Genomic DNA, 22,969 nt, shown 5'->3' with positions numbered 1-22,969 from the left:
TTCATAATTCATTCTTACATTATTCTTTTTGCCCTTTTCTCCCTCTCACAGACCTCATTAATACCCATCTTTATGCCTTTCTCTCTGTCCCTCGTCCATTTCTCTCTCTCTTTTTCAAGGTATTGCTGTCTTCTCTCTGGGTCAGCATCACGGTATGCTCTGTAGTACCGCTGTGATTCAGCTGCACTTATCGGGGGTGCCATTCCTATACAAATGCATGCCATTACTTTAAGTACTATACCTATAATTCTTGTGTACATAATATAGTAGATAATATACCCATCAGTGTTTCTCTAGGATTTTTTGCAGCAGTTTGTGTTGTGCCTATAGATCTAATGGTGGTGATAATTTATTATATTATAAAAACATTATTATAATGTTATAATAGTAATATAATAATATAACAATAAATAATATAATATTAACAAATGTTGTAATAAGTAAACAATACTTACATGTCCACCCTGTTAGGATGTTGTCCACCCTGTTAGTTGAATAAGCCTAACAGGGTGGACACTAACAAGGTGGACATTTTGAGCAAAAGTTAGCCTTTACCCTGCCTGTGTTAGCATATTTGCTAGCATGACCTTGGATATTTTATGAGGAATCAATCACTTTTTAAAGAAAATTTTTAAAATAATAAAATTCGATTAATATCCTTCATACTTAGGCCTAACAGGTTGGACATGTTATGTTCAAACACATCAAACTAAATTGACAGAAACATTAAAATCAGTTGTAAGAGCAGTAGAAACCCACACAGCTTACCTCAGTTGAATTTCCCACCTCTGGTGACATTTAATTTCATAGCTGTGATGTCACTGAGAAATAATGTATTTTTCTTAAAGGGACAGATACACAGGTCAACAGGGTGGACAGCGACCCGCGGGGACGAACATTAAACCTCTTTTTTTTTCTTCTTTTTTTTTTACAATTTGAGTAAAAACATTATTTGATTAGATAGATTTTGACAAGTTAAATAAAATAATAATAACATATTTATAAATTAATTTGTTTTTAATAGCTATATTTTAGATCTAAGTTGAATGACCAGCAGTGGGGACATGGAAAAACTCCTTTAACCAAAGCTTTTAAAATGAAAAAAAACAACTTAGATGTGCATATCATTGTATTAATAATAAATTAACAATTGAACACACATTAAAACCAAAATGTAATTAGTATTTGTCCAAATTTAGACAAAATACAACATATTTTGTACTGGGGACACCAAAGGCACCACATAAAAAAAATGACCCACCACGCACACACCTACACACTTTACCACACGCACCTACAGCTCCTAAAGCACATAATCAGGCTATAGCCGTTGTGTATTTTATTATGTGAAGCACTAAATGGTTTTAGAAAAATATTGAATCTTTGTTTGTAGATATCTACTAAACTAAAGCAAATAAAGAGAGTAGGCCTGTTATACTGAGTGATATATATTTTACACACTGCTCTGCTTTCTGCACGGACCTCACAGCTGTTCTCACTGTAAACATCGCGTCGCGATGAAAGCAGTTAATAAAATAATATCCAGGGGATGCATGCAGAGCTGTCACTGGCTGAGATAAGTCCGGCCGTGCGTCACGACTCTTTGAAACATCTCTGTTCCCGGAATTGCATCTACGAAGGAGCCGTGGAGGACCCATCAGTGTATCCTCGGTTATAGCTCCTCCAGAGAGCCTCCTCGACGCTCGATCCTCGAAGTGCATTTAGAGAAATGAGATGTCCTTCAACATGGCGCGCTGCAATTCATTTCCGGGTCACTACCGGAGGACCGAGGAGTCGAGGAGGGGGATTTGATGAAATGAGAAAGGGCCCTGGTTTCTCCAAATGTACCTACCCCACCTTTAACACTGCAAACAAACGTTGGAAGGTTATTTCCCCCTGCCTTTTCTGTTTCTAGTTGATGAAAGTCCAAAACTTAAATATTTTAACACATGAGATAGGAGGTTTTAAGTGTCATTTTGTGTCACTTTGAAGCCTTTTTGTGTATCATTTTGGCCATCTTGTGTATCTTTGTAATGGTTGTGTGTCTCTTTGTAGTCTTTATTTGTGACCATATCATTTGTGTCATCTAGTGCAGCGCGCTGATTTAGTGTATCTTTGCGGCCATTTTGTGTGTCTTTGCCTCATTTTGTGTGTCCTTTTGAATTTAATGTTGTGTCACTTGGTAGTCAGTTTGTGTATCTTTGTGGACATTTTGTTTCTCTTTGTTTTCATTTTGTGTGTCCTTGTACTTGTTGTATCTCCTTGTTGTCCGTTTGTGTCTTTGTATTTGTACTGTGTCTCCTTTTTGTCATTTTTTTCCCTTTGTGGTCCTTTTGTGTCTCTGTTGTCATTTTGTTTACTTTGTGGTACTTGTATGTCTCTTTGAGGTCATTCAGTCTCATTATTGTGGCCGTTGTCACCATTTTGTCTCACTTTGTAGTAATTTTGTGTTTCCTTGTACTGTGTTTATGCATCTTTGTGGCTATTTTGAGTCTCATCCTGGTTACTACATGTACAGTGGGGCAAAAAAGTATTTAGTCAGCCACCAATTGTGCAATTCTTCCACTTAAAAAGATGAGAGGCCTGTAATTTTCATCCTAGGTACACTTCAACTATGAGAGACAGAATGGGGGGAAAGAATCCAGGAAATCACATTGTAGGATTTTTAATGAATTCATTGGTAAATTCCTTGGTAAAATAAGTATTTGGTCACCTACAAACAAACAAGATTTCTGGCTCTCACAGACCTGTAACTTCTTCTTTAAGAGCCTCCTCTGTCCTCCACTTGTTAACTGTATTAATGGCAACTGTTTGAACTGGTTATCAGTATAAAAGACACCTGTCCACAACCTCAAACAGTCACACTCCAAACTCCACTATGGCCAAGACCAAAGAGCTGTCAAAGGACACCAGAAACAAAATTGTAGACCTGCACCAGGCTGGGAAGACTGAATCTGCAATAGGTAAGCAGCTTGGTGTGAAGAAATCAACTGTGGGAGCAATTATTAGAAAATGGAACACATACAAGACCACTGATAATCTCCCTCGATCTGGGGCTCCACGCAAGATCTCACCCCGTGGGGTCAAAATGATCACAAGAACGGTGAGCAAAAATCCCAGAACCACACGGGGGGACCTAGTCAATGACCTGCAGAGAGCTGGGACCAAAGTAACAAAGGCTACCATCAGTAACACACTACGCCACCAGGGACTCAAATCCTGCAGTGCCAGATGTGTCCCCCTGCTTAAGCCAGTATATGTCCAGGCCTGTCTGAAGTTTGCTAGAGAGCATTTAGATGATCCAGAAGAGGATTGGGAGAATGTCATATGGTCAGATGAAACCAAAATAGAACTTTTTGGTAAAAACTCAACTAGACGTGGTTGGAGGAGAAAGAATGCTGAGTTGCATCCAAAGAACACCATACCTATTGTGAAACATGGGGGTGGAAACATCATGCTTTGGGGCTGTTTTTCTGAAAAGGGACCAGGACGACTGATCTGTGTAAAGGAAAGAATGAATGGGGCCATGTATCGCGAGATTTTGAGTGACAACCTCCTTCCATCAGCAAGGGCATTGAAGATGAAACGTGGCTGGGTCTTTCAGCATGACAATGATCCCAAACACACCGCTCGGGCAACGAAGGAGTGGCTTCGTAAGAAGCATTTCAAGGTCTTGGAGTGGCCTAGCCAGTCTCCAGATCTCAACCCCACAGAAAATCTTTGGAGGGAGTTGAAAGTCCATGTTGCCCAGCGACAGACCCAAAACATCACTGCTCTAGAGGAGATCTGCGTGGAGGAATGGGCCAAAATACCAGCAACAGTGTGTGAAAACCTTGTGAAGACTTACAGAAAACGTTTGACCTCTGCCATTGCCAACAAAGGGTATATAACAAAGTATTGAGATGAACTTTTGTTATTGACCAAATACTTATTTTCCACCATAATTTGCAAATAAATTCTTTAAAAATCAGACCATGTGATTTTCTTGATTTTCTTTTTTCTCATTTTGTCTCTCATAGTTGAGGTATACCTAGGATGAAAATTACAGGCCTCTCATCTTTTTAAGTGGGAGAACTTGCACAATCGGTTGCTGAATAAACACTTTTTTGCCCCACTGTATATGAGTGACATTTGGTAACTGAAGGCCAGAAGGGCCACTGTTACTTTGAACCCTTTGGCCCCTCAGGACTATTTAGTAATCCATCCTTTTAGCACCAAACAGCTTTCAGGTAATAGCACCCCCCAACAATACATAATAGATAGACTTCCTCTGTCACATGCTAAATTATTGAGAGAGGATGCGGGCCAATAAGAGCTGCATTCACATGATGAAGATTAGTGTTGTTTCATCAGGAGAAATGCTCCGGTCCGCAGAACATCCAGAGGAGGCAGAGTGCTGTATAACAACATTAAAGTGAAAATATGAAATAAAAATGGTTCCTGGTCCAATTTTGATCAAATAAAGTAGTTGGATATCTTTTTCAGATTCTAAGCACAACAGAAAGTAAAAGCCATTAATGAAAAGTGGGTAAAACCAGAAAAACCCAGAGCTGATGATTGGATAAGAATAATATATGATTGATTTAGGATGGAAAATGTTTGTTTCTATTGGTAGGAACAAATATTTATAAGATTGTATTATTTATTTTTATTTTACAAATGTGCATTATTTAATTATTCAATGTTGAAATGCCTTAAGTTTTGTATGTAATTTATTGGTCTTTATTTGCTTATATATTGGCTATTTTACATGATATAACTAACTAATAATTATTAGAAAAATAGCAATTATCGCTACTAATAGGGTGTATTTAAAAATATATATAAATCAAAAAATATGTACTATGTTTATGTATGCTCAGTTTTTATATCTGCCTAACACATTACGTCAGCGTAAAATAAATGAATATTTTCACGGTGACGACCCGGCAGGATAACAACAGCAGGGTGGTTAGGTTGTTATTGGGTGTAAATCTGCTCGACTCCTCTCACCGGCGATGTCTCCGAGTGGTTAAACAAGCGCACTAAAAACTTTAAACGCTTCAGCCAATCAGCGCTTCTCTAGTATCTGAGCTGACCAATCAGCAGTGCGCTCTCCTTTGTTGTTGGTGATGACATGAAAATATTGTTGTTGCTTGTTTGGGGGCTGCGGACACAGACAGACAGGGAGCACCGGGGTTTGAAAGCTTCACAGGCGTCGACCAAACTCAGATTTGATTAATTTTGTCTTACTTTTTAGGCAACTGCGTGTTGCAAAGAAAGCGGTCATGTCGGTTAATATGGACGAACTCAGACATCAAGTCATGATCAACCAGTTTGTTTTGACGGCTGGATGCGCCGCAGATCAGGCGAAGCAGCTCCTCCAGGCGGCCCACTGGCAGTTCGAGGTGAGGCTAAAAAGCGTTTTTAGTCTACTTTAAAATAATGTCCAATTACGTTTTGTAACATCTAGCTGTTAACTAGCTATCAATACTCAAATATCAACTCCCAGAATTGTCTATTTGGACGATTGTGTGGCTTTAGGACCCGCTGTGGCTAACAGCGGCTTAGCTAACAGGACTGAGGACGTGGTGCTCGACTCTAGTGGCCGTTTTTTTGTTTACATTTTCGGTAGGAATCCACCGTGTCATTGTGGTGCTAATTGTTGTTAGCTTAGCTGCTAGCAGCCTCCATAAACATTAACGTCGCTCCTGCTAGGTTATTGTTTTAGGAGCTACTAGGGTTATATATTCCAAAGCCTAATATCCGCTAATATTATAAAATCATTAAGATTAGGATACATGGTCCATTCAAGTGCTCTTCCTGATTTGGGAAGTCGTTTTTTCAGACTTTGGTGTGTTCTTAAGTAACTGGTAATGTGTAAACAACATGGACGCTACAAAGATTGCGTCTCAGAGAATTAGAACTTATGTGAGACCTTTTCCCACTGGTCATTGAAATCTTGCAAAGTTTTAGATTTTCGAGGACCTTGAACGTTTTTGAAAGTACACAAGGATGTATATATTTTGTGCAAGAATAGAAATGTAAGTTATTTTTTATATATTTGTCATTGGATAGTCGAATTGCCAAGTTGTTTATTTTTATGTTGAAACGCCATTGAGATTGTTGTTAGAGTTGTACATGGTTTCACTGGCAGTTACAATCCTTATAGGTTGGAGATTTTGAAAAAAATAAGATTACAACCATTATTTATTTATTTTTTAACATGAGTCATTTAAAATTCCTAAATGTAAACATTATGTTCAAGAATAGAGTGTGTATCGAATGTATTGATATTTGATGTGAGCTTCTGTAAAGCCTGCTATCACTGATGTAGCTGTATGTAACTTTGACTCATGTCTCAAACTCTGTCCATGAATTGGAGGAATTTGAGCCTGAAAAGTCCTAATCAACAAATCAAGAAAAGTTCCTGAAAAACATTGGAGATCCCAGTTTGAATGAGTGTTAGTGGACTGATAATGTATTTAGTTGACAACAGTCCTAACAATGAAACTAAAACACTCAAACCCAAAAGCCTGATGCATGCATGTAAAGTGGGGAAAGCAGGAGGAAAGGTGCTATTGTTTGTGTCCTCAGTGAGAACGTAGTAAACTCACTAGTAAACTCACTATTGTTTGTGTTGCTGTGACATCATTGGCCTGAAAACATTAAGCAGTCTGGATAGATAAGGCTGATTGTGTAACATTGAATGCGATATTATCTCCTTTTTGCATGTCCATAATAAACACACTTTTATTTGAGTAAAATATGGCAGGGTGTTGAAGACATTTGTAGGTACATTTGAGGGAAGTTAAATTCCAAGAAAGAAACTCAGATGTATGGGCTCAGAACAGTCTCATAATACACACATGCACACAGAAGGATTCACACTTGTATTTCCGGATCCACACTTGTGTTTTTCAATGCACACACAAATGTGTTCCGTTTCATATACATGTAAATAAAATCCAAATACAGAAAAAAGTTTTAATGTGTATTTTTGATCCACACATATTTGTTTTCTGTTTAAATCCTCTGAACCTGCAAACACTAACCGCTTTCTGTGCATTCGTGTGTGGGTTTTTTGAGACTCCCCTGACGGTCAGCCGATTCGTACTTATAATTGTTTCTATCTACAGCCAATCAGATGTCTCCTCAATTCTAAGCCAATCACATGAGTGCGCACCCACGAGGGTAGATTTCTTGCGTTCATGACGTAGCACTTCATGTACGCATTTTGCGCAGTCCGGAGCTGACAGGTCCATGGAGCCTGCCTGCAGGCGCTAATCTCAGGACAGCTCCACTCTCAGTACATTGCCACTTTCCGAACAGGAAATGCACGCAAATACAAGCCTTTATATCATTAAGGTACAGCGCCACTTTCCGAGCCATTGAGGAATGCTTGTGTGTACACCACAACGGCAGGCAAACCCGTTTTTTAAATGCGTGTTTCCTGTATGGCGAATACAGCTGCTTTATTTATGTCTGTATGAAGTTGTTGTGAGTGTGGAGGGAGCATCTACAGGTTAGCTTAGCCTAATCGATCAGTGCACTACGAAGCCAGTGCTAGACAGTGAACTGTCAACGGGGGGAGCCCCGCCGGTCATTATCGGCCGATATTCACTCTAAATAGTTTGATCGGTGCTCTCTATAAAGGCCGAGCTGGATCTGATCGATATGGACATAAACGCGAGTGAAGTATAACCGGGCGCGACAGAGAGATCAGATCAGCTGCTGAGTCTGACGGAGACACGCAGCTCTGCATGATCACCTGAAGCTCCGCCCTCTGTTTAGCGAGCTGACCGGACTGCGTATATGAAGTGTCATGAACGCAAGAAATCATACCCTCTTGGGGTCGCGCTCATGTGATTGGCTTAGACTGGAGGAGACATCTGATTGGCTATAGATGAGAGAAATTACAAGTACGAATCGGGTGAGTGTCAGGGGAGTCTCAAAAAACCCACACACGAATGCACAGCGATCCGTGCACCGTGAATCCTTCTGTGTGCATATGTGTATTATGAGACTGTTCTGAGCCCATACAGATATCCTATGATATTAAATAGTACCTATACAAGAAATGAAAATCCAAAATGTAACATAAGAAATGACCGGATGAGGTTGATGTGTTTACTTGACACAAAAGGAGAACGTCAATAGACACAGCAAACCTAATTGCACATCTTAACAAACATTTTAAGTGTGTTGGTTGCTGCTAGAAGGTATTTTTTTACTTCCTGTGAGTCTTACTGGCAAATGTAACTAACTGGCATTCAAACAAAATGTCTCAAAGTGGTGTAGACAGAGACATCAGAGGTGCAGTATAATGTTTTATACGAATGTGTCATTGGCTAAAGACTTACATGCAGGTGGGGTGGAGAGTCTGCAGGAAGTGATCACAGCTGATGAGGGAAGTGTAAACAGCTGAGATGGGTGGGGCCGGTGAGGAGGAAAGGGGAGAGTTTTCTTTTTCTTTTTTTACTTGAACAACCCAGTCAAATGACAATGCATTAGACGTTACAATACAGAGTACAGGGAGTATTGTGCAAGAAAATAAATGCTAATTCAACAACAAACACCAGCACATCTTAAAGAAGTAAGGAATCAACCAGCAACAATGTCTCTCAAAGCTGTCTTTAAGTAATAACATTTCAGAAGTTTAACATGAATTTGAACTGAAGTTTTCAGGAAGAGTAAATACATCTGGCCTTGTGACACATTATAAAGTTAAACAACTTAGTTTTCTTTATACAACACAAACATACAGTGCTCCTTTTTTAAGGACCTGTGATCACAAAATAATAAGTAGAATGAATACATAACCCCCTAATCTTTCCCACAGTTAAATATTTACTAAATACCTAACTGTTGAGCTAATGTGTTCCAAGCTAAATACTTGATGACTTTAGATAAACCATCTTTTCTCCACTGTTATGTTTTGAATCACCACACATTAAATGAAATCTGCCTTAAAGTAACGTTCAAAGACACCCCGGTGAACTCAGTTGCGGGTTTAGTCACACGGCATGGTGTTTCCAGCAGCAGGAAGTGTGAAAACATTTCGAGGTCCTGAGAAATAAAGTGAGCTGAGACAAAAAACACAAAAGCTGTGAGGGCTGTGACGCTTTGAGATGTGTGTCACGTTGTACAGCAGACATTCCTGCTCCGCTGCGGCTGTTGTCAAAGAACCAGAGCGTGGGAGGAGGGGGAGGCTGGGGGGAGAGGGCGGGGGAGGCTGGGGGGAAACCACTGCATTCATTGAAGTGTTAGTGTGAAAGAGGCCTCCACTGCAAGGAAATGGAAGCTACGCTGATCCGTGAAACAAGCTCACACTGACGGATAAAACATGGTGCAGACTGTCAACATTCACAGGGTTTAATATCATATTTTAACTAAAGATGTAACGGTTACAAACAACACTGCTGCTAGGGGTGCATACCGGTTCCCGGTATTACCGAAATACCGGATACTGGCGGCTACGGTATACCGTACCAAAATCAGACCCGGTTTTTTATACTTTTTTTTATAAAAGTGAGGCGTAATATCCTTAAACTCGCGCCCAAACCGTCGCCGTGAAATTCCTCAAACGAGTCACTTTAGAAAATCTAAAGTGTGGCTGCATATGACTGCCAGTCTGAATGGTGGGGTCTGTAACCACTGCAAGAAGTTTATTTCTGGGAAAGGAGGCAACTAGGGATGGGTATATGTTTTAAATGTATCGATTCCGATTCCGGTTCCGCTTATCGATTCCGTTTCTCATCGATTCCCCGTTTCGATTCCAAAATTGTAAAAGAAAGAGGTCAAACGTTTAGATAACAAAAATATCTTTATTCTTTTAAGCCTTAACTGACATTTTTACAAATAAAAAAATATACATGCAATACAAATGTATTGCACAATAGCTGTGCTTTATTTTAACTGAGGTGTGCCTGTGGCAAGCTATTAACAGACATTACACTGTGCCTTGTCTTTTTCCTTTTTAGTGCAGTGGAGCCTCACTTTAGAGCGTTTACCGCGATCGATCTTTGGTGTTATTAAGTGACTGAGCTCGTGAACTGTCTACTGGAGGGCGGGGGGAGCCTCGCTGCGGGGCAACCACCTCTGTCGCCTGTCAGCGCAACTTACATGATGCCGTATTAAGGGCGGTGCCGGCCGTCAGCGTACCGAGCGGGCCGTCAACGGCCCGCTGACGACCGGCCGTTCTGTGATTCTCCAGAACACACAGATGGCCAGTCCGTCCTTACCCTGTATTCCACTGCGGTGCCACCGCGCAGACGGACCCGGTGGAATACAGGGTCTACCGCGTTTAGGAACTGCTAAGCAGAACCAAAATTGTGTATTTTGTATGGGTACCCGGTACCTGGCATTTTCTTATCGGTTCTCATCTGGAACCGAGTTTCGGTTCCCAACCCTAGTGGCAACACATCCAACCTCCAACCAATGATGTCTCGTATGGCAACCAAGTACCTTTGTGTTCAGAGAAGCAGCTTGCCAAGCAAGAGAGTGTTCAGTTCAGCAGGTGGTATCCTACGCTGTGAAAGGGATCCAGAGAGCAGATATGCTCATCTTCTTGAAGATGAATGCACAAAACTGAACTGTGATGGGATTTGTTTTCTTTCATCAGGCAAATGTTGATTTTAATGATGCTATTTGTTTCATGCGCAATGCCGAGATCTCATGATCCTTTATGTGTTCTCTGGTCAGTGGAATCTCCGGTTGAATATTGATTGTACTGGTGCTATTTTCTTTTTGCATTGACAAGATGTACTATTCCCGCCTGATGGTTGTTATAAATGATATTGCAGAATCTGTTTTCATTGTTTTTTCAGTACTAAAAGGTCAAAGTCCCACAATTGAATTTAATATTCATTTGACATGTTAACTATATCATAAAGCGCTTCATGGGGGTAATTGCGGGATGATTCAATTTTTCCCTTATGCAACATGAGAGTATCACGATATGTATCGGTATCGTAAAAAAAGTCAACGATATGCAACCCTAACTGCTGCTGCAGCATAACAACAGTTCGATGCTAAATTATCATTTGTTCATCAAATACTTATTACATTCTAACCGTAAACTCTTGAAGATTTGTTTTCCTTTTATGCTTCGTAGATTAATGAAGTTGTTAGAAAAAGTACTTTTTTAAAACATTTCTCAAAATGCTGTGATCCATTATGACACACACTCCAAAACAAAATAGACAACTGACAACAGATATAAAAAAAGTTCAACCGTTACAATTTGTTTTAACTGTGATTGGAATGATGTTTAGCGATGAATTGCCTATTTTTTGATTATGATTTCTCTTCCCGTCTTTATACACCAAAGTGAATTCCTTCCTACGTGGAAATCCACTTGACAAAGAACTTAGTTTTGATTCTGATTTATTAAAAATTCAACAAAATCACGTTAATATTTACATGTACAAAAACAAACTGGCATTCAATGTGATTGCGAGGGGACAATACATGTAAGCATTGTTACATTCGATAATAAAGTGCATGATGCAGGGTCTGTAGATATTAGATTATCTACAGACCTTGTCCCTGTGCAAAGAGGTGTCTTCTAATGCAGATAATAAACTGGTTGTTGGTGAATGTCCCACATTGATTAGCTTATCCCCAAAGAATCACATGTTTCCTATGATCCACACGAGGAGTACTCAGCTTTTTGTTTCTGTTTCTCAGAAATTGCCAAGTGTTTGTTCCCTCCGAGGAAACACTTCCTGGTTTGTGCATGAGGCAGCTGTTTTATAGTTTCCCTGCCTCAGCACAAGACTACTTGTTGTTTTACGCTTCAGATCATTATTATCTTCTTTAAAAAATATGATTAGCTGCAGCTGTAGATCACTTGTATTACTTCTGAATTATTTGAACTCGCATAGAAACCAGTTAAACTATAATATATGAACACAAGTTCTGTTTCTTTGACTGTTTTCAGTCCAAAACGTTGGTGTGAAACATGCAGATTAAGAGGAAGTTGTGTGTAATTGAGCTTCCTGTGTTATCAGTGATTCAGTTAGCTCAAAGCTAATCTAAGAAACCCTCGTGTGCTCTGCAAACTGTTTCAGGTCTCTTGAGTGGAGATAATACATTCAAATCCAAGCACATGTGTTGACTGACTGATAAAGATGACGTCTCTTTGGGATGATTACAAACATATACATTATTGGAATAGGTATACACAGGGTTCCTACGGTCATTAAAAACCTGGAAAAGTCATGGAAATTCAAAATACTAATTCCAGGCCCTGGAAAAGTTATGAAAAACAATATTTTTCCCAAAGTTTTGGAAAAGCATGGAAATGTAACCAAAGTTATATCAAATATAATTTATATTTTATCTAATCGCCGAAATAGTAATACTATAACAATAATACATACTGTATTGTAGAGTAATGAAACGTAAAATGGCATTTAACTGTCGAGGTATTTTGCTGTTGAGAGATTTTTACAATCACGCCCTAGTCTTGTCTACAGTGGCTTCAGTCTGTAGGAGCTAGTAAGCCTACTATTTCATTTGTTTTAGATAGGCACAACATGTTTCATATGTAAACCTTATTTTACAGCTTACCATGTTAAAATAAAAATGTTTCAGTAGTACCGCTGAGAAAGAGTACTTTTTTTGGTCATGGAAAATGAGGAAAAGTCATTGGTGAAAAACTGTATGAACCCTGTATACAGATCCTTAACTTAAGTAAAACACTAATACACCACTGTTCAAATACAGTAGACATTGGAAAAAGCCTCTATTCTTAACAAACATTGAATACAATGATATATTGAAATGTAGTTGTTATTTAATTTGAATAAATCATAACAGTCTCTTCTCTCTTTCTCTGCAGACGGCCTTAAGCTCCTTCTTCCAGGAGGCCAACATCCCCACTCACCACCACCAGATGGTAAGTCCATTTATTCCCCTTAAAACATAATCCCTCGCAGTGGACAGATGAACCCGCTGACCTGCTGCTCGCACATTCACTGCTCGGAAAAACAGGCACAGAAAGAGCCGTTTTATTGATGATAGCAGCAGTTTAACACCATTTGAGTTCTTTACTACGCATGGAGAAAATCTATCAAAAGAAATGAGTTTAAACCAAACCAACATGCGCAGGGTTTGGAATACAGGACTATCATATGATATAAATATATATAGTCAAATGAAATAATATTGTGTTTTATAGAAAATATGTAAACTACAGCATGTGTATCAGTGTGTTAAACATAGTATATTTGTGATTTAGCGCCCACTCAGTGCAATTCACTTATAAACCACTGCCTTTAATATAGACAGCTGTAAGTTTACACATGCATTTATCTTTACAATATTTATGGTTGCTAAAATTGCACTTCATCGCATTTTTTGAAAGAAAAATCAGGAGAACATGTACTTTTGTGACACCATTTTCTGGTTTGTCTGTGTCAGCAACACACTCAAGATCTGGCTGGACTGAGCGTAAAGGTTTCTTCAACTGCGTCAACATTTTAAAATGACTTCAACTAACGTTCATGTACATGCTAGCTAGCTAATATTCATTATGCTAAATGTTAGTTAAATATCTAATACGAGTGAAATCAAATATGAATACATTTAACTGTGCCCCTTTAGTAGTAAGGAAATTCAAAACATTACATTCCTCAAGGATACCAGTCCGGTTAACTGAGCTAACAGCTAACTAGCAGCTACTGCTAGCGGTTAGCTTTACTTTAGCAACAAATACAGCTGTGTGACCCTCAGGGAACCCCATGAAAAAGAAAGCTGGAGCACATCAGAAACATAAAAAATATTTTACATCAAATATTCTCAAGTTTGACCAAAATCAACTTATTGACATTAAAGTACAGGGTTGGCCAAAGTGGGAATTAAAATGATTTAAAAGCTTATTTTTCTAAACTGTAAAATTGTTACATAATGTGGCTTTATGCTTTCTAAACAGGCAGATTCAAGTTAGTTTGTTTCTGTTGAAAGCTCGGTAATCCCACGCCCTCCGAACTACCCACAGTGAACACGTTACTGTGTTTAAAGGGTGAAGGGCACTTTGGACTCTTTTGGAGCGTTTTACGTTTTCTGTCCGTTTGGCTGGATTTCACATTTATCTTATAAAACTTCAGTTTATGTTCATTTCTCTTCTAGGTAGGAAATTACATTTAGAGTGAAACACATCACACAGGGCGTGTCAGACTCTCACAGGCACATTAAGTATGTGTGCTGTAAAGAAGGGAGTGTTTAATCTTTAATTACACTGCGTCACACAATAATCACTCATTCACTGACAACAAGCTGAATGAAGGAAATCATTATTCTGTGGCAAACGCTGTGTACTCAACTGCATTCAAGTACACGTTACTTTTTTACATCCTTATGTCCAGAAGTATAATCAACACATTTTTACTTAAAGTATCAAAAGTAAAAGTACTCACTATGCAGAATAGCTGTTTATTTCAGTATTATAGAACAGTATTATTCTGTTTTATCACAAAAAAATACATCTTATATAATTGTAATGTTCGTCATTGTTGAGCCAATAGTTATTTTTAAAAAAAAGTATTTCAGTACTGATCATATTATATCAGCATATCATTCCACTCCATAATTAATTGAAGCCTAAAGTAGCATAAAACTAAAATATAAGTACGTCTAAATAGTACTTAAGTCCAATACTCTTCCTCTCCCCTTCCTCCTCTCGTGTGTGTGTACGTGCCGGTGGGTCGCTCTAGGCGGAGCGAGTTGGAGCTTGTAAGGAAGGAGGAGAAAGTGTGTGAGAGTCGATGGGTTTGTTATTATTTTGGGTGCAGTGCGGTGACATCATCTCGCCTGAGGCTCCGCTGTCTGTGTGTGTTTGGAAGAATACAGCTGCAGAGGTCTGAGAGGAAGAGTGAAGCAACTGAACTCAGGGGGGAGCATCAGCTGCAACACACACACACGCACATGCCCACACACACACGCACACGCACGCACACACAGCTCCTCGGGCCCCGTGATCATTGTTGCAGCATTAATGAACCTTTGATGAAAGACGATGAGCTGAACTTTGTCCCACTCTTCATCATGCTCAGTCGAAAAGGACAACTGTAAAGACAAAATAAGGTCCTATTGATTTATGAATAAGCGTTTCATAAAGATGACTCAGAAGTAAGGCTGCACACTATGAGTAGAATATGCATCATATTGAATGAACTGAGAGGTTTTAAAGTGAACTTAGTTCTGCTTCCTTCACTACAAATGGATTGTTGAATTAAAACATGAAAGGACATTTTTTCTAACTCTTTTACGGAAACAGATCAGAGTAAACTTTTTTACTGATCATCTATTTAAACTCCCTTCTTAAAAAATACATTTTAAATATCTTTCACAATGTAAAACAATACAGTGTGGACAAAAATATGGGAATTTCCACCTACATTGTGTGTTTTCAAGGTGAATGCATCAATCTGCTGTTATTATCATTTTAGAAAGTATAAGGGTAGATGTAGCTATGTCATAGTTATGCCATGATACATAAGACATGTGTCAAACTGTGATGTAAAGATATTTAAGAAGTAGTGTTTAATGATAAACTAAATGAAATAAAAACGGATTCTTTGTTTACTTCGATAACATAATGACATCATGATGTAACACTCGCGCTCCTTTGGCTAGCGCTCCAACACATTGTACGTGATTGCTAAGGGGCGGGACATGTCTAAGCTGTTGACCAATCACACCAGAGCCGGGCAGCTAACCAATCAGAGCAGACTGGGCTCTGGTTTCAGACAGAGGGTGAAAAGAGGTGCTGCAGCATGAGAAAAATAAAGAGCTTTTTTAACATTAGAACATGTGAAAGTAGAGGCACAAGATACAACTATTAAGCTGAACTGACTTTAAAATGTAATGTGAGAAAAAAGGTCAGAGTTAAAGCAAAGGTTTAATACAAAAAATGCACTTTTGGTAACGGACCCTGGTAAAGAGAGTAAAGTGTTTTGTGTTGGCATGTAGAAAAATGTATTACAGCAGTAAACAGCTAAGTGTTGATTTTCTCAGAAGCATCTTTACTGTGTGTGTGTGTCCGTGTGTGTGTTCTGAACATAACAGCTGAGAGAAGCCTCCTCTATTTCTGTCTGCTATCTGATCTGTGTGTGTGTGTGTGTGTTTAAATGACTCTTTAATTGATGTTCTCCCTGAAGACGTTTGGCACTTAGAAGTGTGTCACACACAGATCACACGTTTGTCCACAGTTAGATGCTAAAGCAGTCTGCAGTGTCCAATAACAGATGCTTTCAGTATTTCTTTACTGATAATTCAATCAGAGGTTTCCTCTTTTAAAATTTGAAAATTATATTGACTTAAGCCTATTTTAATTTCATGTAGATACCTTTTTTTTAAACTGATGCATTAGGGAGAGATTAAGTTATCAGAGCTGCAGGGGAAAAACAATAATTTTTAACATGACCCGGTTTTATTCAGTGTTTTAATCACCTAAAGAGATCCTAGTGTTACATTACATACATTTTGTGTTTCATATCAGTATTTAGTGTCTCCATGCTTTAATGTTCAAAAAGCTCTTTGTTTTTCTCATACTGCCTGTGCTGCAGCACCTCTTTTCACCCTCTGTCTGAAACCAGAGCCCTGTCTGCTCTGATTGGTTAGCTGGCCAGCTCTGTTGTGATTGGTCAATCGCTTGGACATGTCCCGCCCCTTAGCCTATCACGTACAATGTGTTGGTGGGCTGGCCAATAGAAGTGCAAGTGTTACATAGTGATGTCACTGTGTTACGAAAGTAAACAAAGGAGTCCTAGAGCCTTGTAATAGAGGCGTTTGAGGCAGGGGAATTATGGTTGGCAAAACATTCAAGAATTTATTTTGTAGTATATATCAGAGTCCTGCACGGGTCTGATTTTGAAGACCCGCTCCCGCCCCGCAACGTGCAATACCGAACCCGCCCGGCTACCCACACATATTGCCAATTAGTTCCGCAACCCGACCCGTCGGTACAAGATCCGCAAACCGACCCGAACCCGCATATATACAGTATATGAGCAGTGAAAACGTGCAATTATTAACACACACAGTTGCATATTTGTCTCAAAAAGCGTGGGATGTTGGTTATTCTCTCCATCTATGACACCAAAAGCCTCCCAGACGTTGGGTTTCGCTCTTGAGGAAGAGTTATTGAAAATACTGTATTCACCGCTAGAGAGCTTCACCTCAGCCATTTTGAACGTGGCGCGCTCAGCAGCAGATTGATGTGCTGCAGAGGTTATGATTCTGCATCGGATTCTCATCGGGTCCGACCCGATGTAGGACTCTGGTATATATGTTGTTTTTACATCTTTGAGGTTGTTTTGAATTTAATTGCATATAGTTTATTATTGTACTTTACCTCTTAGATATCTGCACATCACAGTTTGACTTCACATGTCTATTTTGTTTAAGTGTGTGGGAGAGAAACTCCCTCTGGAGGGAGCTTTGGGATTTTAGCCTTAGCAGAACATTTACATGCACAAAACCCTATAGAACACACTACAGGAGAGGGAGAACCTCAAAAAGCATAATGGGGCCTCGTTAAATAAAAGTTTAGACCTACCTTTTGCTTACTCCTTTCTCTTGTGTGCGTCCTGCAGATGTGCACTCCCAGGAACACGCCCGCCACGCCACCCAACTTCCCGGACGCAATCACCATGTTCTCAAAGCTGCGTGCGTCTGATTGCGGCCCCGGGTCCGGCAGCGGTTCCTCCATGGCGTGCTCCCCACCAACCCCCTCCTCCGGCTACGGCTCCTTCTGGGCGTCCTCGCCGCCCAGCCACCAGCCCGCCTGGCTGCCCCCATCGTCGCCAACAGGCCCCCATCTGCACCACCACTTCCACCACCACCACCTGCAACAGACTCCCATGTGGCCCCCTGGAGCCCAGCCCAGCGCCGCCCCACAGCCCCCCGTCGTGTCCGCGCTGCACGGCCAGAGATGAGACTGAACGCGGAGGAGGGGGGCTGGTCAAGGAGCCAAATGTATGGGGAGGGTGGTGGGGGGGTCCATGTGTGGAATGAGAGGAAATGGAAAAAGACAAAAAAACTGTTTTCCTGTCTCATTTTTCTAAACCGAAGACTTCCTCTCCGTCTTCATCACACGCCGAGGAAACGAACGTTCTTTTTCATCCGGGATGCAAATCGGGCCCAGGACCCAGCAGAGCGCTCCGAGGATAGCAGCCATGAGATCTCATTTTTTATCTTTTAAAAACTCTTCTTCTTCTTCAGATGGTTCGGAAATATCTGGCAATAACCAGCAGAAAACAGACGGGATTCTAGACGTTTCCTTTACAGCTATGAACTGCTCGCAGAGAGATGCATCTACAGATGTCCTTTACCTGAGTCACACCAGATTTAGCACAGGAATAAAACCTGCTAATCTTTTTTTTTAAAGAAACAACGACCTGGAGGACAACATTTTCTTTCTGCTGCATATTAAGAAAGATGTTTCCTTAACTTTCATCCTTTTGACGCGGTTTCCTGGTCAAAACAAAGATGTTGCTTTATTTCTACGACATGTAAACAAAATGGAAAATTGTAATGATCAGTTTGATAGAGAGCCTCTGTTCCAACTATGTAACTAGAATGCAATTTATATTTCAGTGTTTTTCTTTTATTGTGAAAATATCCAGTTTACTTTCCGAATTTAAAATGGAAACAAACTAAAACAGAGTGGTAGTGACTAATTTAGAAAAATAATCGCCAACTATTTTGATAAATAGTTTAAGTGATTTTTCATGCAAAACTGTCAGAGAATACTGTTTTCAGCCTCTTAAATATGTAGATTTGCTGATTTACTGTTTTATATCATAATAAAATAAATATCTTTGGGTTTTTGGACAAAGCAAGACATATATTTCGACTTTGAGAAACTGGTATGTAAATTTGTTCACATTATTTAACATTTTATAGACGGATAGAAGATACGATTTTTTTCTGGGTCGCTATTAACAGAAACATAAAAGCAATATTAGGTCATTTGGGAAATCATAATTACTGTCATTATTTAACATATTAAGTGAACCACACTACGTACTGTTGAGGTCAGGTTATACATTGGCTTCCAATCGGAATCTTTTTACATTTTAATACAAAACTTAATGTGTCTTGTGTAGTAAAAACAGATAACGGACATATTTCTGACTAACTGGATCCTTAACAACAGTCCTATGTTTGGGATAAACAATCTTTTATGTTGCGACAGAATATTATTTAATCCAGATGGACAAAAGAGCGTGGAAGGTTTCAGTAAATCCCTTCAGAGACAGGAAGTGATGTCATGTTGAGTTGAATGGTTAAACGACAGTAGGGAATAACCTTTTGTAAAGTGCAAATATGATCGGTGAGTTAAGTAGAGCGGCAATCATTTAAATCTGCCACATTTATAAAGTCTTTTTTCTCAGACTAATTTCAGACCTCCTGTCATGGGAGAGGGGAGATTAAGAGACGGCTCGGATCCATTTCCTGTTTAGTGGTTATGAGGCACTTTTGTACCACAGCATAATATGGCCATTGTAGGTAAAAAAATTAATAAAGGATGGGTAATGTTTTCAGAAATAATCTGGATTTCAGAAATTAAAACCTTGTATTCACAAGATCACAAATGAAGGAAACCTTGCCATGATTATTAAAGCATTAATTTGCGAGAAAAAACATAAGTATAAAGCTCAGATTAAAGGCATTCTTTTACATACAAATGTATGGCTTTACATTCTCAGAGAATGTTAGTTTTGACATACATTTTTTAAATTATACATTTTTTTGGTCTATTTCATTGTATATTCACAACTTTAATCTTTGATAATTTCTGACTTTTGTTTACTTGAGAATTAGGGATATTATTATCTATTAAAAAAATAGTATTTTTACGAAGTATCCCCCTCCTTGCTTGGTTATGTATTGTTGTTTGTTTACCTAAAATGGCTCTAATTGACAGTTTTGTAAATAAAACCTTCAGCTGAAAGTTTTCTGTCACGCTGATGATATAAATAATCTGATTTTGGAATATTTTTGTCCGGTGAGCTGCCTGCCTGTCTGCGGGGGGCATTTAGAGGCCAACTCAGTGATTTTTCACACAACCTTTGTGACGCTCAAACACTCCTACCTCTGTGTGGATGTGAGGCCCCTGAGCTCTGCCGTACCCTCCGCTGCAGACGGGATCAGAGAGTTGAAACACGTTCAAACTGCTGCCGCTGCGGAAGAAGAATTTACAGCAGAGCTTCACAGCAGGCTAAACCCGGGATTTGTTAGCTGGCTCCCTCACACAGGATCCCACGTATGTCACAGAAAATCACCGGGAGAATAGTGAAACGTTTAAAAAAAACCTTCACTCCACAAGAAAGAGGAAGCAGGAATCAGGGAGGGACGGGATGCAGAGAAAGATGTAAAAACGGACTTTGTTGTTCACAGCTTCACACAGACAATCAACCTTCCTCTGTTTTCTGTAAGATTTCTGTTGGGTTCTTCCTTTCTGGGGGGAGGGCTTCACTTTTAAAGCTGTTAAATCCCTTCAAATTCAACAACCTGATAAGATTATATTTCAAATCTGATACAGAAATGAAAATCCACCCTGATGTGTTTTACTCCTCTGGGCTCTGTTTGTCCTGCCAGTCTTTCTCTCTTCTTCTATCCTCATAAAAGGGAGTTTTTTGAAGGTGAGGGAGGATTTTTCCTGCAAATCAAAGGACTTGAGAGGAATGCCGGATGTGTCAAATGTGACGGAAGAGTTTTTTGTGAGCGGACTAGTCGTTTAATTTAGTTTTTGATGGAACGAGTTGCAGGTTGCGGAGGTATTTGTGCCGACGGGGAATAATTTGTCGGAGCTTCCTGCAGGGTTCAGGCTTATTATGGATCATTTCATCCTGATACAGTATGTCCCAACCACCCTGACGTTTTGATTGTTTACCTCATTTTAAACTTTTATTTTGCTCTTACCAGGTTTTCTTTCTCAGAAATTCACTGTTCCAATCCACGGCTCTTTTATAGAGATTTCTCTCGAGTACTTTCGGTTAATTTCCTCTGTTTAAATGTGTATTTATAGGTTTAATAAAAACAAGGTATGATTTACTTTCTGTGTCTCAATTGCTTCATCACACTTTTGGTATTTACTGTAAGAGCTAAAAGGACGGAGAAAACAATAGTGACTTTCTTTCTGAGTGAGGCTGAGGACGGATGTGGTCGGAGCCGTTTCTCACCATTGACTTCAAGTCTTCACATGACACGAGTGCTTTATTGAAGAGGAAGTCTGGAGCTGCGTTCAAAGACAACTCAAAAATGGGGATATAAGCTGCTGCTCAAAAAGGATATCAAAACAGACCACACTTTTTTTTACAGGTTGTTTGGTACATCATTGTTTTCAGGACTAAGAGGAACATAAGGAAAAGTAAAACCAAATATGATATATGCCCTTATTATGGGTTATTAGGGAGACATTTGTTTTTGTCACCCACTTGAGTAGTTTCTTAATTTCTTTGGCTTTTGAAAGAATTACCAATTTCTTTTCTGCTTACTGTTTTAAAGAAAATGCGATATTTTGTTATTTTTTCGGATGATTCTACAATGTGTGCTATTTATAACATTTTGTCTGCAATCCCACAATATCTTTCTTTGCGATTAAGAACGGTAACAGATCTTCAGGGAATGATGAGAATTTACAAAAACATTTCTGTCCTGAAAATGTTGTCAGAAAGTTATTAAACCTATTTTAATTCAAATGTAACAACAATGTGTTTATATGCATCTTATTAGCTTATATGTTTTTGTATAAAATTAAAATATTCAAGTTAACCCTAAAATTGTACTAAAGTTGAGCACTTGAATGGCTTTCAATCTTAAACAAAATTTTTTAGAATGATCAACCACAGACTTAAAAAGTCACTTGAGATAAAACCACATTCTTCAATGACAGGAAATAATCCGATGGCACTTCAAGTAAAGTGAACCCCCCCCCCCTCTTCTTTTATAGTCAGCGTGTACTTCCTGCTCTCAGACGGAGTTTCTGTGAACAGGAAGTACCCAGCAGAGATGCACTCGGGGTCGTGACCTCCGGACACGTAATGCTGACAGTGAGGGGAACATCACATGCAAGAGTTTTATTACTCTGGCTGCCTAAATATATAAATATACATGTATAAATACTGTACGTTGTTTGGTTTCTCCTGGCTCTACAACAGGGCTGTCCAAACTACGGCCCGGGGGTCATTTTGGATCGGCCCTCAGAAAATTCTAAAAGTATAATGACTTAAGTATAATAAACTTCTGCTTGTCTTATATTGTACTTCTTAAATATATATGTTCAAATATATTACACTGTGTTCATGTGTTAATAAGCCCACTTTTCAAAGAAATTCAGTCAATTAAAGTTAATTGTCAACTTAGATTTGTTGATCAAGAAATCTAAGTTGATGAGAAAAAAGCCCAATAACAAATATACATAACCTTGAAATACACCCTTCATATTTCCTCTTATTAAAAGCAATCTGAAGCTTCTGTTTTAAGGAATGAGCTGCCAACAGAATAAATGAAACCCATAGAGAGACGGGATGTAGGGTGTTTCTTTCTTAGAGCATTTTCTAGTATCACGAATAATGTACCTACATTGGATTGATTTAGCTATCTGAACTTAAAGGTCCCATGTCATGCTTTTCCAGTTATTACCCATCCCCTTGTGTGTTATGAAGGTTTTTATGCATGTAAACGGTCTGCAGAGTCAAAACCCTCAAAGTACACCGTGTAGCGAGTAAAACTCTAACACAGAAAATACCTCCCCAAAACGCCTCGTTGGAGATACGTCACTGTCCATTGATTCTTCTGGGTAACTCATGATGTCATGCGTTACCTGGAACCAAATGGACCAATCCGTGGAGCCGTTACAGTGTGAGAAAAAGTTTTTAGAGAGTACTTGTCCATGGACAAGTGAGTTAGGCAATTTACTTGTCCGAATACATTTTTCACTTGTCCAGAATGGACACAAATTGGGGCCACTGGA

The 22,969-nt window shown here is 39.2% G+C and overlaps 2 protein-coding genes and 1 long non-coding RNA gene across 6 annotated transcripts in view; 1 reads left to right on the top strand and 2 right to left on the bottom strand.

The window, feature by feature from the left end:
• Positions 1-5,122: 5,122 nt before the first annotated feature.
• Positions 5,123-21,048, top strand: ubald2 (UBA-like domain containing 2). The gene is made up of 3 exons (XM_079644196.1): positions 5,123-5,387; positions 12,827-12,883; positions 17,583-21,048. The coding sequence occupies exons 1-3, from the start codon at positions 5,268-5,270 to the stop codon at positions 17,922-17,924; spliced, it is 519 nt and encodes a 172-aa protein (XP_079500322.1). The 5' UTR covers positions 5,123-5,267; the 3' UTR covers positions 17,925-21,048.
• On the bottom strand, positions 14,203-17,678 carry LOC307015530. The gene is made up of 2 exons (XR_013801567.1): positions 17,546-17,678; positions 14,203-15,051 (listed from the first exon to the last, which is right to left on the bottom strand). It is a non-coding gene; the product is annotated as an uncharacterized lncRNA (long non-coding RNA).
• LOC307015528 (glutamine-rich protein 2) overlaps positions 20,063-22,969 on the bottom strand; it is a 32,862-nt gene continuing 29,955 nt past the window's right edge. For all 4 annotated transcript variants that reach the window (XR_013801566.1, XM_079644194.1, XM_079644193.1 and 1 more), the window contains one exon: positions 20,063-20,174. The gene's annotated coding sequence lies outside the window, so the exon portion shown is untranslated. The remainder of the gene's footprint in view (positions 20,175-22,969) is intronic.

The sequence above is a fragment of the Notothenia rossii genome (assembly GCF_949606895.1).
Source record: "Notothenia rossii genome assembly, chromosome: 8".
Lineage (NCBI taxonomy): Eukaryota > Metazoa > Chordata > Actinopteri > Perciformes > Nototheniidae > Notothenia > Notothenia rossii.
This window is presented reverse-complemented; position numbering and strand designations above follow the sequence as displayed.